Raw genomic sequence first — 12,846 nt, forward strand, 5'->3', positions numbered from 1 at the left:
GGGAGAATATAGTATCCTATTGTGTCCCAGCCGAAGAACTGCTCAATCCTCCCCCACATCCATGAAAAAGCAGGATAAGGAAAAGGATGTGTGTCTGAGCTTTGTTGCCCAAGGCAGGTGGCAGAGGGCATACTTAACTTCCCCTCTTCCTTCATTCCTACCACATAAAATTTGAATTGCAGGGATTTATCATTCAGACCCTGAAGTCTGTGATGCCAGAACATTCAACTCTAGTTATAGTTCTTTACAGGGTTGGACAGAATTCAGAATTGGTTTATCTGTCTGTCTGTCTGTCTGTCTATCAGTTGATCAATCATTTTATACTTCTGTCATTATTTTTATCATTATAACTTTGTTAGGGTTAGGGTTATTTACATTTGACAATTGTCAATTTATTTGCAATTCTTAGCCAAGGTTTGTTTTAATGCAGCTTGTTCCAAAATATAATTATTTGGAGTGTCAAATGATTAAAAATGCATGCTATGCTGATTAAAATCAGCATGTATTCAAACCAAATCAGTATAGCATGTAATCAAATTAATCTTAACCACATATATTGATATCTGCTGAGCAATAATTCAAAGACATTATATTGTTGTAACAGACGAAAGCATTGCTTGTCCCATCACACACTTTTTATACACAGACCTTGGCACGGATAGCCAAGGCTGAGCTATCACGGTCAGAGCGGAGATGTTATGGGGGGAGGTGATGCTGACTATCTCTACTTTTTTTCTCTAAATGATGACATCCCTTCAAAGAGCCGTTTCATTTCCATCCAATGCAGTGGGACCTGGCACTAGCAGCAAAACAATCTCGCTAAGTGCGAACACTTCCCTCCCACAACACATCCTCCTCCTCCACTCAGGCTGCGCTGGGGAAACAGAAGGCCGAGACAGAACGGCTGGAGCTCAGCCACTCACTCAGTCCTTGATGGGGAGGATTCAGTGCTGTGAGATGGGGATAATTTGTTTCGAGAGGCCTCGAAGTGTCTGGGACCTGGGAGGTGCACCACAGGCGAATCAGCATGCCAAGCCAAACATTGACCACCAGCTGGAAAACATCTAAGCTATTCTGGATCAATTCAGAATTGATCTCGGCCCAACTGTATATATAATGTAGGCTGTTGGGTGGTTAAGACTGGCTGTCTGTCTGACCAGTGCTGGGAAAGAGATATGATCTGCCCACACCCTTTAAAAGCATATTATGGGAAAGGGCAAAGGGCCTTGAAGAGACTTTCAAATGAGCAGAGAGGGATGACTCTGTGCACTAAATGGATTCCTTCCTGCCCAGTTACAGACCAGATGTATCCAGAGCATGCTGACAGGATTCTGCGCATCCTACAGACCTGTTTACAGGGTACTCCACGTCCCACTGCTTTCTGTTGAGTCGGCAGGTTGGTGGCCAAAAGCTTTGAAAGAGGGCGCGGCACCGAGCATCATGAGTATTGAATGGCCGTGGCGGGGCGCGCGCAGAGGAGCCATAACGCAGAGTCGGCTGCGAGTGCCATTCCTGCTCCTCATTTGGGCTGCCCAAGGAGACTGCATGCAGGGATTAATAGGTGGTTGACTGGAAAGCAAAGCTTTTTAACCCTGCTCAGGGACTCGTAGAACAGCACCACACTATGCCAGCAGATGCCAAGTGCAGCTGTCATGAGTCAGAGTGCTTTTGTTGTTTGCTCTCTCTTCTTACTCCCTCCTCTTTCCCCCTCTGTAGCCTTCTCCAGGCCTTTTGCACTTTCTGGATGTACTCGCATTCCTCTTGAATGTTTTCGAACTTTCCCATTGTCTTTTGTTTTCAAAGTTATCTGTTAGGGCTGGGACAATACATCGATTCTCGATACAAAGAATCTGGAGCGATTCTGATATTTTCCGATGTATCACGATTCTCTCTCGAATCGATTCTGAGCTTATTTTTTAACAGCAGATGGCACTACGTGCTTTAGAAACACCCGTACTCTGCTTACTTCTAGTTCCTTTGCACACACCATTTAAACCTAAAATAATCATTCATAAAGTTTGAAAAGGTTGAATTGAATTACAAGGGTGTTCGCAGTGGGCTGTTTACATTAATCTCACGTCATAAAAGCATTCTGAGCCGAGTTCAAGTTTATTTAACCACTTACATGACTCAGCCGAACGCACAATCACTGTCCAGCATTCTTTTTCGTGACCATTTGTGTGTGGTTAGCCTAGAGCACCATCTGCTGTTAAAACTAAGCGCAAAATCGATTCTAGAGAGTAAATATCAGGATAGATCCAGATTCATTGTATCACGAATTGAGAATCTGTGTATTGTCCCAGCCCTAAAAAACCAGGTTGCCAGAACTTTACCGTAAAAAATACAGTAGCAACGTAAAAAAAATCTGTTAAATTTACGGTAAAATAACGTATTTCATTAACTGATATAATGTTAATTTACCAACCTAATGAAGTACTAATATCTGTTTTGTACCTTCACAAATGTCACATGATGAATCAAAGTTCAACACAAGCAGCTTTTCCACAAGCTGAGGAGGACAATACTAATATATAGAAGGTGCACACAGTGTCATTCACACACACACACTAAACACCATCATGGTAACATGCATGAAATTTAAAAAATGCAATAAACATTAATTTAACAACATTAGATGTAACATAAAACCCTAATGTACATAACTGATTAGAAAAAAAATGAGAAAAACTAGGAAGAAGCAGAGTTATTTCAACGAAAATACATCAAATGTGAAGTGTCACGCAGGAAATTGTGGAATGTCAATTTACGGTTTTACACTGTAAATTTGACAAAGAATTGTTTTTTTCACTTCCAAAAACTGTGAATTTAATGGTATTTTACCGTAAAATTACATTAAATGTACCATTAGATCTATTACAGTTATTCACCGTATTTGAATACAGTTATTTCTGTAAACCAATTGACAGTTTTTCACAGGCAGCATTTTTACATTTTTACAGTCTTTTACTGTTAAAATCACGGTCATTTTTTACAGTGTAGAATCTGTAGGATTAATGGTTGCTTGTGAATGTTATAAAGTATCTATAGTAATTATATTTCTTATGTGTTTAAAAAAAAAAAAAAAAAAAAATATATATATATATATATATATATATATATATATATATATATATATATATATATATATATATATATAAAGCTCACTGAATGCTCTGTTCTAAGCATGACTCTCATAAACTTCTAAACTTAAGGTTATCCCAACAAACGACAACATTTCAGACATTCTAAAATTGACTGTTAAGATGATGATACATGGGGCAACTTTATGAGCAATGTTGCCAGGCAGAGCGATGATACTTGGGCACTTTCCCATTGAGAATGGGCAACAAATTTCCATCTGGATACTTTAGATCTGAATTTTGTTTGCCATTCTCAATGGGAAAGTGCCCAAGCATCATCGCTCAGCGACATTGCCTGGCAACTCTGCTCAAAAAGTTCATCCTTCCATCCACCCAAAAAGAAAGAGGGAATCACCGAAATTTTGCCCACCAAGAATGATTCTGATGATTACATTCGCATAAATTGCAACTGGTAATATTGACTGTCTGTGTGTGTGTGTGTGTGTGTGAAAGTCTGTCGTGGAGAAATCAAAACAAATAAGCGCAACAGCATGAGATAATCTCACAGAAGCTTACAAAACATGCTGATCCAAAAAAACATCAACGGTTGATTTTTTTTTTTTTTTTTTCTTGTTTTTTTTTCCGTCGGTTTGGGCAGTGTGAACTAGTGGAGTTGGACAGTGGAGTATTCAGTGTGTCTGATAACAGGTCAGGATCAACCTTATCCATTTCATTTATTTAATGCACACTCTTCTGAAGTGTGTAAACAGTCTTACAATGATGTGCTTGTTTTTAATGAGCTATGTGAGAGAAGCGGTGCTCCACAGCTTTTTCTCGAGTCCTTGACCTTTTCTCATCCCCGCTGACTCTTGTTCGACTGTTTTACCCTCACACCTCTCCCACTCTCGCTCATTTATCCTCTCATCTCCCCATTCCCTCCTCAATTGTCCCTCCCTGCGTATCACTCTCTCCTATGTCTAATTGCATTTCAATTCGCCCTAAGGGATGCCTGGGTAGTTCAATCCTCTCCCCCGGTTTCCCTCAAATCCATTTGCACCCTGCCCTGGCCAGGTCAGTTTCATGGGTTGCCCTGCAGGAAATATCAGATGACCTCACTTTCCAGTGACAACAAGGTATCATGGGGAATAGAATCAGTTGAGAGACTCATCCTGCCCCCCATTCCCTCATATCCATCTTCCCCTCCTGCACAGACTTCCTGCTGTCAAGTGTAGAACAAGGTCAGAATCATATATTGAGTGATATCAAGCACCAAAAGTTTGAGGATTGTGTATATATATATATATATACTGTATATACAGTGCTTGGTAGTAACTGATTAATCTGGATTACGTGATCAGATAAAAAAAATTAATTGTAATTAAATTAAATTGCATTTTAAAATGCTCCTAATCAGACTGGTTACTTTTTTTATGGATAACATGATTACATATTATTGGCAGTAAATTATGGCAGTAAATTCATATTTTATTTGATTCTGCCTAATTCTTTTTACTCTTTTAAATTTTCTTTTCTAAAAAATCCTATTGTGTGAATTTCAGATTTTCTGTATTTTCATGGTCCCTCTTATGCTTCTACAACAGCAGCACTTCAGCTGCATGAATTCCACAGCAGCATTTCATTTAATTTCATTTTGAATCCCAGATTTTCAGTTTGGTCTCAGAAGTTTGGACCCCACTGTACTTTATTCTTCTCTTTATTCACTATTCAATCTAATGAATGCATCATCATTTCATACAGTTCTATATAAAGTAAGCAAATATCCTGTGTGCTCGCATCTGTTTCTCAAGAACATTTATCTTATACTGTAAAGGCCCTCTGTAACCCATTTACTCACTCCACTATATCTAGGACTTATTTGTGTCTTTATAACTGAGTAGAATGCGGCAGAAAGCTTGAAAGTGTGTTTTAGTATAGGAGTCTTTTCAAAGAAGTACAATGAAGTCTGGAAGTGCTAGTGGAAAACAGTGTGGGTTGAAAGAATGAGGTTGACATATGCACAACCCATGAAAACTCACGCTCTGAATGATGAATCCATTTGATCAAGTCACTTTTTTGTTTCACACTCACAGACATAGATGCCTTTAAATTAAACAGTCCCAAAGTGCCGTGTTTGACTTAATGGAATATTAGTATTCAAATAGAGGAGTTCGTTCCCCTGAGTGTCTATGAGCTTTTTAGTCTCAAATGCTCAATGGATCTTGGGAACAGGGAGATGCGTTATGGATGGTATTAAGAGACAATTGTCTGACAGTGCAAGAGAAATGCCTGTCTCTGCTTTTAATGGAATGTCTATCGTCGTTTTAAGTAATCAGCCCTTTCACTTCAAATTATGAATTTAGATGCTTTCGACACCTCTCCTTACCCACATCAATCTAAGCATCAAAAGCAGAAGGTAGAGACAACAAATGTTCACGCCGTGGGTCAGCCAGGGACACAGATACTACCGTTGGAACAAACACCTCATCAAATGTCTGCCAATACAAGCCGCGTCTTGTGCGCTAGAGAAATCTGATGGGAATTGCATTTATCAGAGCTGCTTCTCTGTCTCCTTTTGATTTAAAAAGGATGGAAGAATTGGGCAAAATTGTGTTTGCTTGCATTATGCTGTTATTGTGTCAATTTTCCACACCAGAAACAAAGGAAGGGAAATATGCATGTCATATTTTATTTTAAATTGCCAGACGTTTTCTTATGTTCACAAAAGACCCTCTTGCTTTAGCTGTCAGCGGTGACAGTTTGAGTGAAAATTGAGGCCGTTGTTGTCCGGTATCCTATCAGGGAGGCGTTTCAAAATTGAATCAGGGATGTGCCTATCAGAGGTTCTCGTTTACACGTTGCCCTCAGATGGAGACAGAAACAGGAGAGGACATGGGGAAAAAAGGTGGCTGTGTTTCATGTGAGCTAGTTCTCCTTGTAGAGGTGACACCATTTAGCATATTAAGAGCATTTTAAACAGGTGCGCGTAGACACGGTTCTCAGTAATCAGCTTTTCTGATGTAAGCTCCTGATACATGGATTTTACAGACTCTCCAATGTCAAGGTCCTCTTCTCCTTTGTAGTAATGCTAGAATACGGTGCAGAGATGTCAGGCGCATGTTCAGCTAGCTCTGTGGCACATTGTTCTTGGTTTATAAAGGTTATTTGCTACCTTTTGACTTAAAGTCCCCCTGTAGTCAATCATTTTATCCCTTAAAACTCATTCTTGTATAAGCAGAGCCATGAATATGCAAATTAGCCCTGCCTCCACTCAGTCAAAGCAGCTCAGAGATCCACTCGGTCAACTTACTGAGGTAAACGCTGCACAATGGAATCACTCTTTACAACGTTGGACACATAATGGTAACTAATATTATTAGCCCTTTTGCTTGACCATGTTATCAAATGGTTAAAAATGTGTTGCTAATGCTACACAAACCATGTTCCCATTCGCCATCTCTGAGTCAGACAGCTGCCTTCTAAAAGTCAATTTCCTTAGAAACGCTTTGAACAACTCAGAACGTCAATGGAGAAAGGCATATAGTTCATTGTGACGAGCAGGGCGGGCGAGAGCCGTGAGGGAACGGCGCGAGGCCGGTGACGCGAGTGATAATGAGCGTCACCTGCGAGGCGTGCCGGCCTCGAGTCTCTCACGGAGGAGCTCCGGAGGCATAAAAGGAGGAGCGACTACAATGAAAGACGAGAGAGGACCAGGCCTGGACTTTATTTTATGTTTTGTTATGTTTGTGTGGCCGGCAGACGTCCGCGAGGGTCTGCCGGCATTACTTTCGTTTTGTTTGTTTATTTTATATTAAAGTTTTGGTGAACGTTCGCCGGTTCCCGCCTCCTTCTTCCCATATCTACTAACCTCGTTACATTGGTGCCGAAACCCGGGAGGAAGGAGGGACATGCTGTCGGAGAGCCCTCGCTGCTGAAGGGGATCGCGGTGCTGCGGAGTTCGGGCAGCGCGGGAGTGAAGACCGCGAGAGGCTGCCCGAAGCGGTGGTACTGGAGCCTAGTGAAAGGTGGGACGGAGAGCTCGAGGCCGTGCCCCTGGGACGAGGTGGGGTGGCTGCCGTCCAAGAGGGAGCGGAGGAGTCGCCGCCGTTCGCCGTGGGCCGGAGCCTGCTGCCGTCCGCCATAAAGGGGAGGAGCAGGGAACGGGGGACTCGCTGCCGGCTGCCCTCAGTCGGAGGAGCCATCGCCGGCCGCCAGGAGGCGGTCGAGGATCGGGCCGTCCACCGAGCGTCCAGTGCCACCGCATGGCACCGCGAAGAAGAGCCTCTCGGCAGGCTGAGGACCAAGCGGCAGTGTGTCGGGGAACCGGACCAAGAATTTTTTTTTCTTTTTCCTCTCTCCCCTCTCTCGTCCTGTCGCTCCCCTTGCTTCCGTCTCCTTTCTCTCGTCTCGTCTGTCCTTACCCCCAGGTGCTGCGGCCGCCGAGACAGGCCCGGGGGGGGAATAGAGCGCAGTCTCGGAGGTACCCCCCGGCCTGCGAGGGGCGTTGGGGGTATGTGACGAGCAGGGCGGGCGAGAGCCGTGAGGGAACGGCGCGAGGCCGGTGACGCGAGTGATAATGAGCGTCACCTGCGAGGCGTGCCGGCCTCGAGTCTCTCACGGAGGAGCTCCGGAGGCATAAAAGGAGGAGCGACTACAATGAAAGACGAGAGAGGACCAGGCCTGGACTTTATTTTATGTTTTGTTATGTTTGTGTGGCCGGCAGACGTCCGCGAGGGTCTGCCGGCATTACTTTCGTTTTGTTTGTTTATTTTATATTAAAGTTTGGTTGAATGTTCGCCGGTTCCCGCCTCCTTCTTCCCATATCTACTAACCTCGTTACATTCATCATCACATTGTAATATATATCATACACCCGCTATATTGCTAAATCTACCCGATATTTTATATCCGGGATAACCTGGCTTCTTTTGAGACTCCCTTGTGTGGTCAGTTAATGATATGCTAAAGCCAGCCGGCACACTGACGTGATTGGTTACAAGGTAGTTTGTGACATCACAGACACCAGCAATTTAAAACCATGTTTTTTAAACTTTAGATCACTATAGTTTTAAAGAGAAAATACTCAGCAATGTTGTTGACTTAAAACGTATTGAAAACACCACATAGACATATAAAAAACATAAAAAAAAAATAAGCAAAACTGTAAGTAGTTCATTGATGTAATTTTTTTCCCAGATCTATTCATTTGCTCTTACAGTGCCACCTCTATAGACTTTGATTTCTTAATTAAAATGAAGAAATTTGGTTTCATCAATCACCACATTACAATTGAAACTTTTCTTGAAAGGGGTATAAAAGTTTTATAAAGCCATATGAAACCAACAGCAATACAAGTAGAACATTTCAGATTGTAGGGCTGGCCATGAGGTCAGTAGCTGATTGCCAAACTCTGTTGCAGCATCTTGACATCTGCACCAAATCAACTCAGATGAGAACTAGCCGCTCATAACACCACACAAAACTTTGTCTCTCGCAGCTGTTTAATGGCTCTTTGCCTGTTTTTGTTTGTTTGTTTTTTGCCGTAAGGTTATTGCACCTTTATGGCTGATTGGGGGGTTGGAATAATCCTCGACATCTGTTCGGGGAGTGGGTGGGGGATGCCGACTTTGCCTTTTATTTACTGGACCGGGCCTCTCGGCTCATCCCCCCAGCTCTGAGGTTGGCATGTTGACTTTTAATGGGAAAACGATAAAGAAGAAGAATCTTAAATGGGCCTCAAGGTCAATGAAGGAGTTTCGCCCCCAGCTATCTCTCTGGCTTGTAAAACAAACATTACTCATGAGCACCATGGTAAATTAGCCCTGTGCACCAAAGATAGACTTATTTTATTTTCTTAACTAAATTACATGCATTTGCTGTTTTGATTGAGTGTTTAGTAAGATGAAGTTTTCTTTCTTTTCATTAGCAAAACGAGTTAAAGTGTTAGTTCACCCACAATGAAAATTGTCATTAATTACTCACCCTCATGCCATTCCAAACCCGTAAGACTTTGGAACACCAATGAAGATCTTTTTGATAAAATCTGAGAGCTTTCTGTCCCTCCATACACAACTACATTACTACCACTTTGATGCTTCTAAGGGCCTGTTTACACCTGGTCACTTCATGCATTTTCTCTGATCGGATAGCTATCTGATTAAAAAAAACGATTGCATTTACAATTGGCCACATAAATGTGTCTCCGCAAAACGGATATAAATCCGCTCTTCAATTCCCGTGCTACATGCAGATTTCATGGAGTTCACATCACCGAAAGCAACAAATATGAGTTGCGTTTTATTGATCATCAGCTAATTTAAAAATCAAAGACCGCAATAGGAGAGAGCGTGGCCACAGCACTGGTAAGATCATTTAGTCTCATTAGTTTAGTCTCATATGATTGTTTTTTGAGCGCCTGTGACTTACTTTCATTTTGACTTTCTGCAGTTTGCACGTTGTCTTGCTGAATAGATACTCAGCTACTCTAATGCGGCGATACGTGCTGCAGTAGCGCTGTATCTGGCTATAACGTGTTATTTAGCCTATAACATGCTCTCACACATTTATTTTTTATTTTATTCATTATATATGTGGTTTCCACAACCAGATGCATTTAGACCTGTTAAGTTTTGACTGGAATGCGTCCCAGACCACCTCCTGAAGTGGTCTGAGCAATCAGATTTAAATCCGTCTCGAATGCGTTTCAGAGGGCATTTAGACCTGGTCTTTTCTTTTTAGCCCAAATTTTCAAACATTCATCAACACACACATCAGTTGTGGTAAACGGAAGCTCAAGCATGTTTGCTTGATGTGTGTGAGAACAAATGAGGTTCGTTCTCATCTTTATTTGTGTTCCGAAGATGAACAAAAGTCTTATGGGTGTGGAACGACATGAGGGTGAGTAATTAATGACATAATTTTCATTTTTGGGTGAACTAAACCTTTAAGTGCAAGTGTAGTTACTGCAACTTACAGCACATACAAAATAAAAAGATTGTAGCTCATCTGTAGCATTTTCAGTTTGGCATGCCAGGCAAGAATATATTTTTCATTATGGAGTGGTTGTCTTACACTTCTCCATGGTCATATTCCACAGCCTGTTCCTCTCGTCCTTCTTTCTTTCCCTCTGGCCCTGATGACAGGAGGGCAGAACGTTAATCAGAAAGGCGCTATCTCTCAGACAGCACCTGCAGGCTATCGCCAGCTCTAGCATTCTCTGTGTGGGCACTGCCAGTCTTGGCACCCTGGTACCTCGAGGGATGGCTCTACTGCCAACTGTGACAGGATTACACCGTAGAGTTACTGACTATAAATATATATTACACTTCCTAAGGGCATCTGAATACCATTGGTTGTTGGGAATCGAGTAGAATTTGGGCTATTATTGATAGACTTACAGTGTTTAATTAGGTTAGTAAATAAAACCTTGTCAACCTCAGATGCAAGGAGAATATTGAAATTGATTGCAGTGTGATGGATTTACATTATGTAGAGCGCTTGGTGTAATGTTCTAGAAAGTAAGCTTATTGATTGACAGTTTTTTTTAAGAGTGAGATATTTTGTTTAAGTGATTTCAATGAGATTAAAACCCATTTGAATTTGAAAAATATATGACTTGTAATGAAATAATTTTTTTCACCCTGTGGTAAGTCTGTTGAATCTGCCTGTAGCATTAATTTAAAACAGCCTGAAACTCAGAGGTAAATAAAACATAGAAAAGTTTCAATAAACAATTGCTCTTCACTTCAGCAGAAATGCTCTTGAAGTCTCTGTCAGCAATGTTGTGGCAAGTCTTTACAAATCTTTTCTTAAAATTATTCTGTTTCACCTTGATTTACCAAGAACAACACGTGAAGTTCAGGAAATAATTGGACTCTTGTTTGATAACATCATTTGTGTCCCTCCGTATTCCTGCTGTCTTTGTATGACAAATGCCCTCGGTGTGAAATGAATGGCTGGCTGTCACAGGTAATCATGAGGTTGCTTGTCAGTACTCGGTCTGCTTTCATTTCCCATGATTAGCTTTGTGAAGGAATGATGGGATACGTTTCACTCATCCACTTGTCTCTTTTGTTGGATGACATTGATGACTGGGTTAACATCGGTACCAGAAATCACATCATCTGCTGTCATGCTTCTTGTGCATCCCAAGAAACGATTTCTTTTTTGTTGCAGCAATCAAACAGCCACTGTAAAGGAGGTATTCATGTCATTCACGTCTTCTTATAGTATAATGTGAGCTTCAGACAAAGAGGGAGCAAATATGTCCACAAAATCTGCTGAATGCAATTTCCAAGGCGCTGTTCCCGAGCTTGCGGGAGTGTAATACGATCGTAAACTGGTTTGATTTGAACTCATGACTGTGATGGCTATGTTTTACACACATTTTTAAAGCTTATTTTGTCATAATACATGTTTAATTCTGTAAATGCACTTTACAAGCCATTCATTTCAGTTTATTAATGTGTTAAAAAGCTGTTGATATTATGTAACAGTAACACCTGCCTATCTTTCTGCCTTGTCTGTTTGACAGGAAATTGCAGCATACTTGATTACATTTGAAAAGCATGAAGAATGGTTGACAACATCCCCTAAAACAAGGTAAGCGTATCCATTTATCAACTAACCATTAGAAATCCCTTTCCCCGGAATTCCAGGTTTTATCACCGTGATGGTCAAATGAAGCCATTAGCTGGAGATTCCCCCAACGACCCACTTGAGGATTGCTGTTATCTTAAAAGTTGGGTGTTTGATATTGGTGGACATTGATGGCAGTTTCAAAAGGTTTACTTCTTTTAGGAGTTAGCCTGACAGGTAATGGATTATTAATGAGGACTATAATAACTGCAAATAGCCTATTAGCAGAGCTCTTAGCTCGATGCTCTGCTCTCATTTCTTCTGTGGGTGTGATGGTAATGTGTTCATATCTAACAGCAAATTAAACGTCCTCTAATAAATGGATGTGTGAGCTGAAGGTGTCTAACTGCGCAGAAGTAGATGGTAGGTGTTGACTGACACTGAAGAGGGAAAAAGTGAACGTCATGTCTGTTAGCAAAAGTATGCGCGCATGCACCTGAATCAGTCTGTCATCTTGGTTTATGGGTGATAGCTTACCCTGGGGTCTGAAGCAGCTCTAGTGAATTTACATGTTCCCAGATCCCACAAGTGTAGGATTTGTGTATTTTAAATAGACTGTCTATAGACTTTTCTGGCTGTAAGCCAGGCCAGCAGTGGTGGATTTGAGTTGTAATGGAGTGCCACTTATCCAGCGTCAATGATGCTGCTGATGAAAATGGTTTAGATTTAGACAGGACAGAGGTTGCCACGGTGACCACGCTGGCTGTTTGTCCCATCCTGGCCAGCAGGATTTGGGAGATGAATTTGTACTCTCATTTAAAGGGACAGTTCACCCAGAAATGAAAATTTTTCATTTACTCAACCTTAGGTTGTTCCAACCCTGTATAAATTTCTGTGTTCTGTTGAACACAAAGAAAGATATTTTGAACAATGTGGGACACTGAACAGTTCTGGTGCACCATTGACTTCCATAGTATTTTCTTTTCCCTACTATGGAAGTCAGTGTTGCCTCGAAGGAGCCTGGTTACAAACATTCTTCAGAATATCTTACTTTGTGTTCAGCAGAAGAAAAAAAATCCATACATGTTTGGAAGAACTTGAGGAAGAGTAAATGATGACAGAATTTTCATTTTTGGGTGAACTATCCCTTTAACTACTTCATAAATAAGCATACTGGTGGTAATTGAGTGAA

At 41.4% G+C, this 12,846-nt stretch overlaps 1 protein-coding gene across 1 annotated transcript in view; it reads left to right on the forward strand.

The window, feature by feature from the left end:
• camta1a (calmodulin binding transcription activator 1a) overlaps positions 1 to 12,846 on the forward strand; it is a 443,175-nt gene that overhangs the window by 180,653 nt on the left and 249,676 nt on the right. Inside the window, exon 4 of the mRNA XM_067371128.1 lies at positions 11,611 to 11,678. Coding sequence (XP_067227229.1) covers positions 11,611 to 11,678 — 68 coding nt within the window. The remainder of the gene's footprint in view (positions 1 to 11,610; positions 11,679 to 12,846) is intronic.

The sequence above is a fragment of the Chanodichthys erythropterus genome, chromosome 20, assembly GCF_024489055.1.
Source record: "Chanodichthys erythropterus isolate Z2021 chromosome 20, ASM2448905v1, whole genome shotgun sequence".
Lineage (NCBI taxonomy): Eukaryota > Metazoa > Chordata > Actinopteri > Cypriniformes > Xenocyprididae > Chanodichthys > Chanodichthys erythropterus.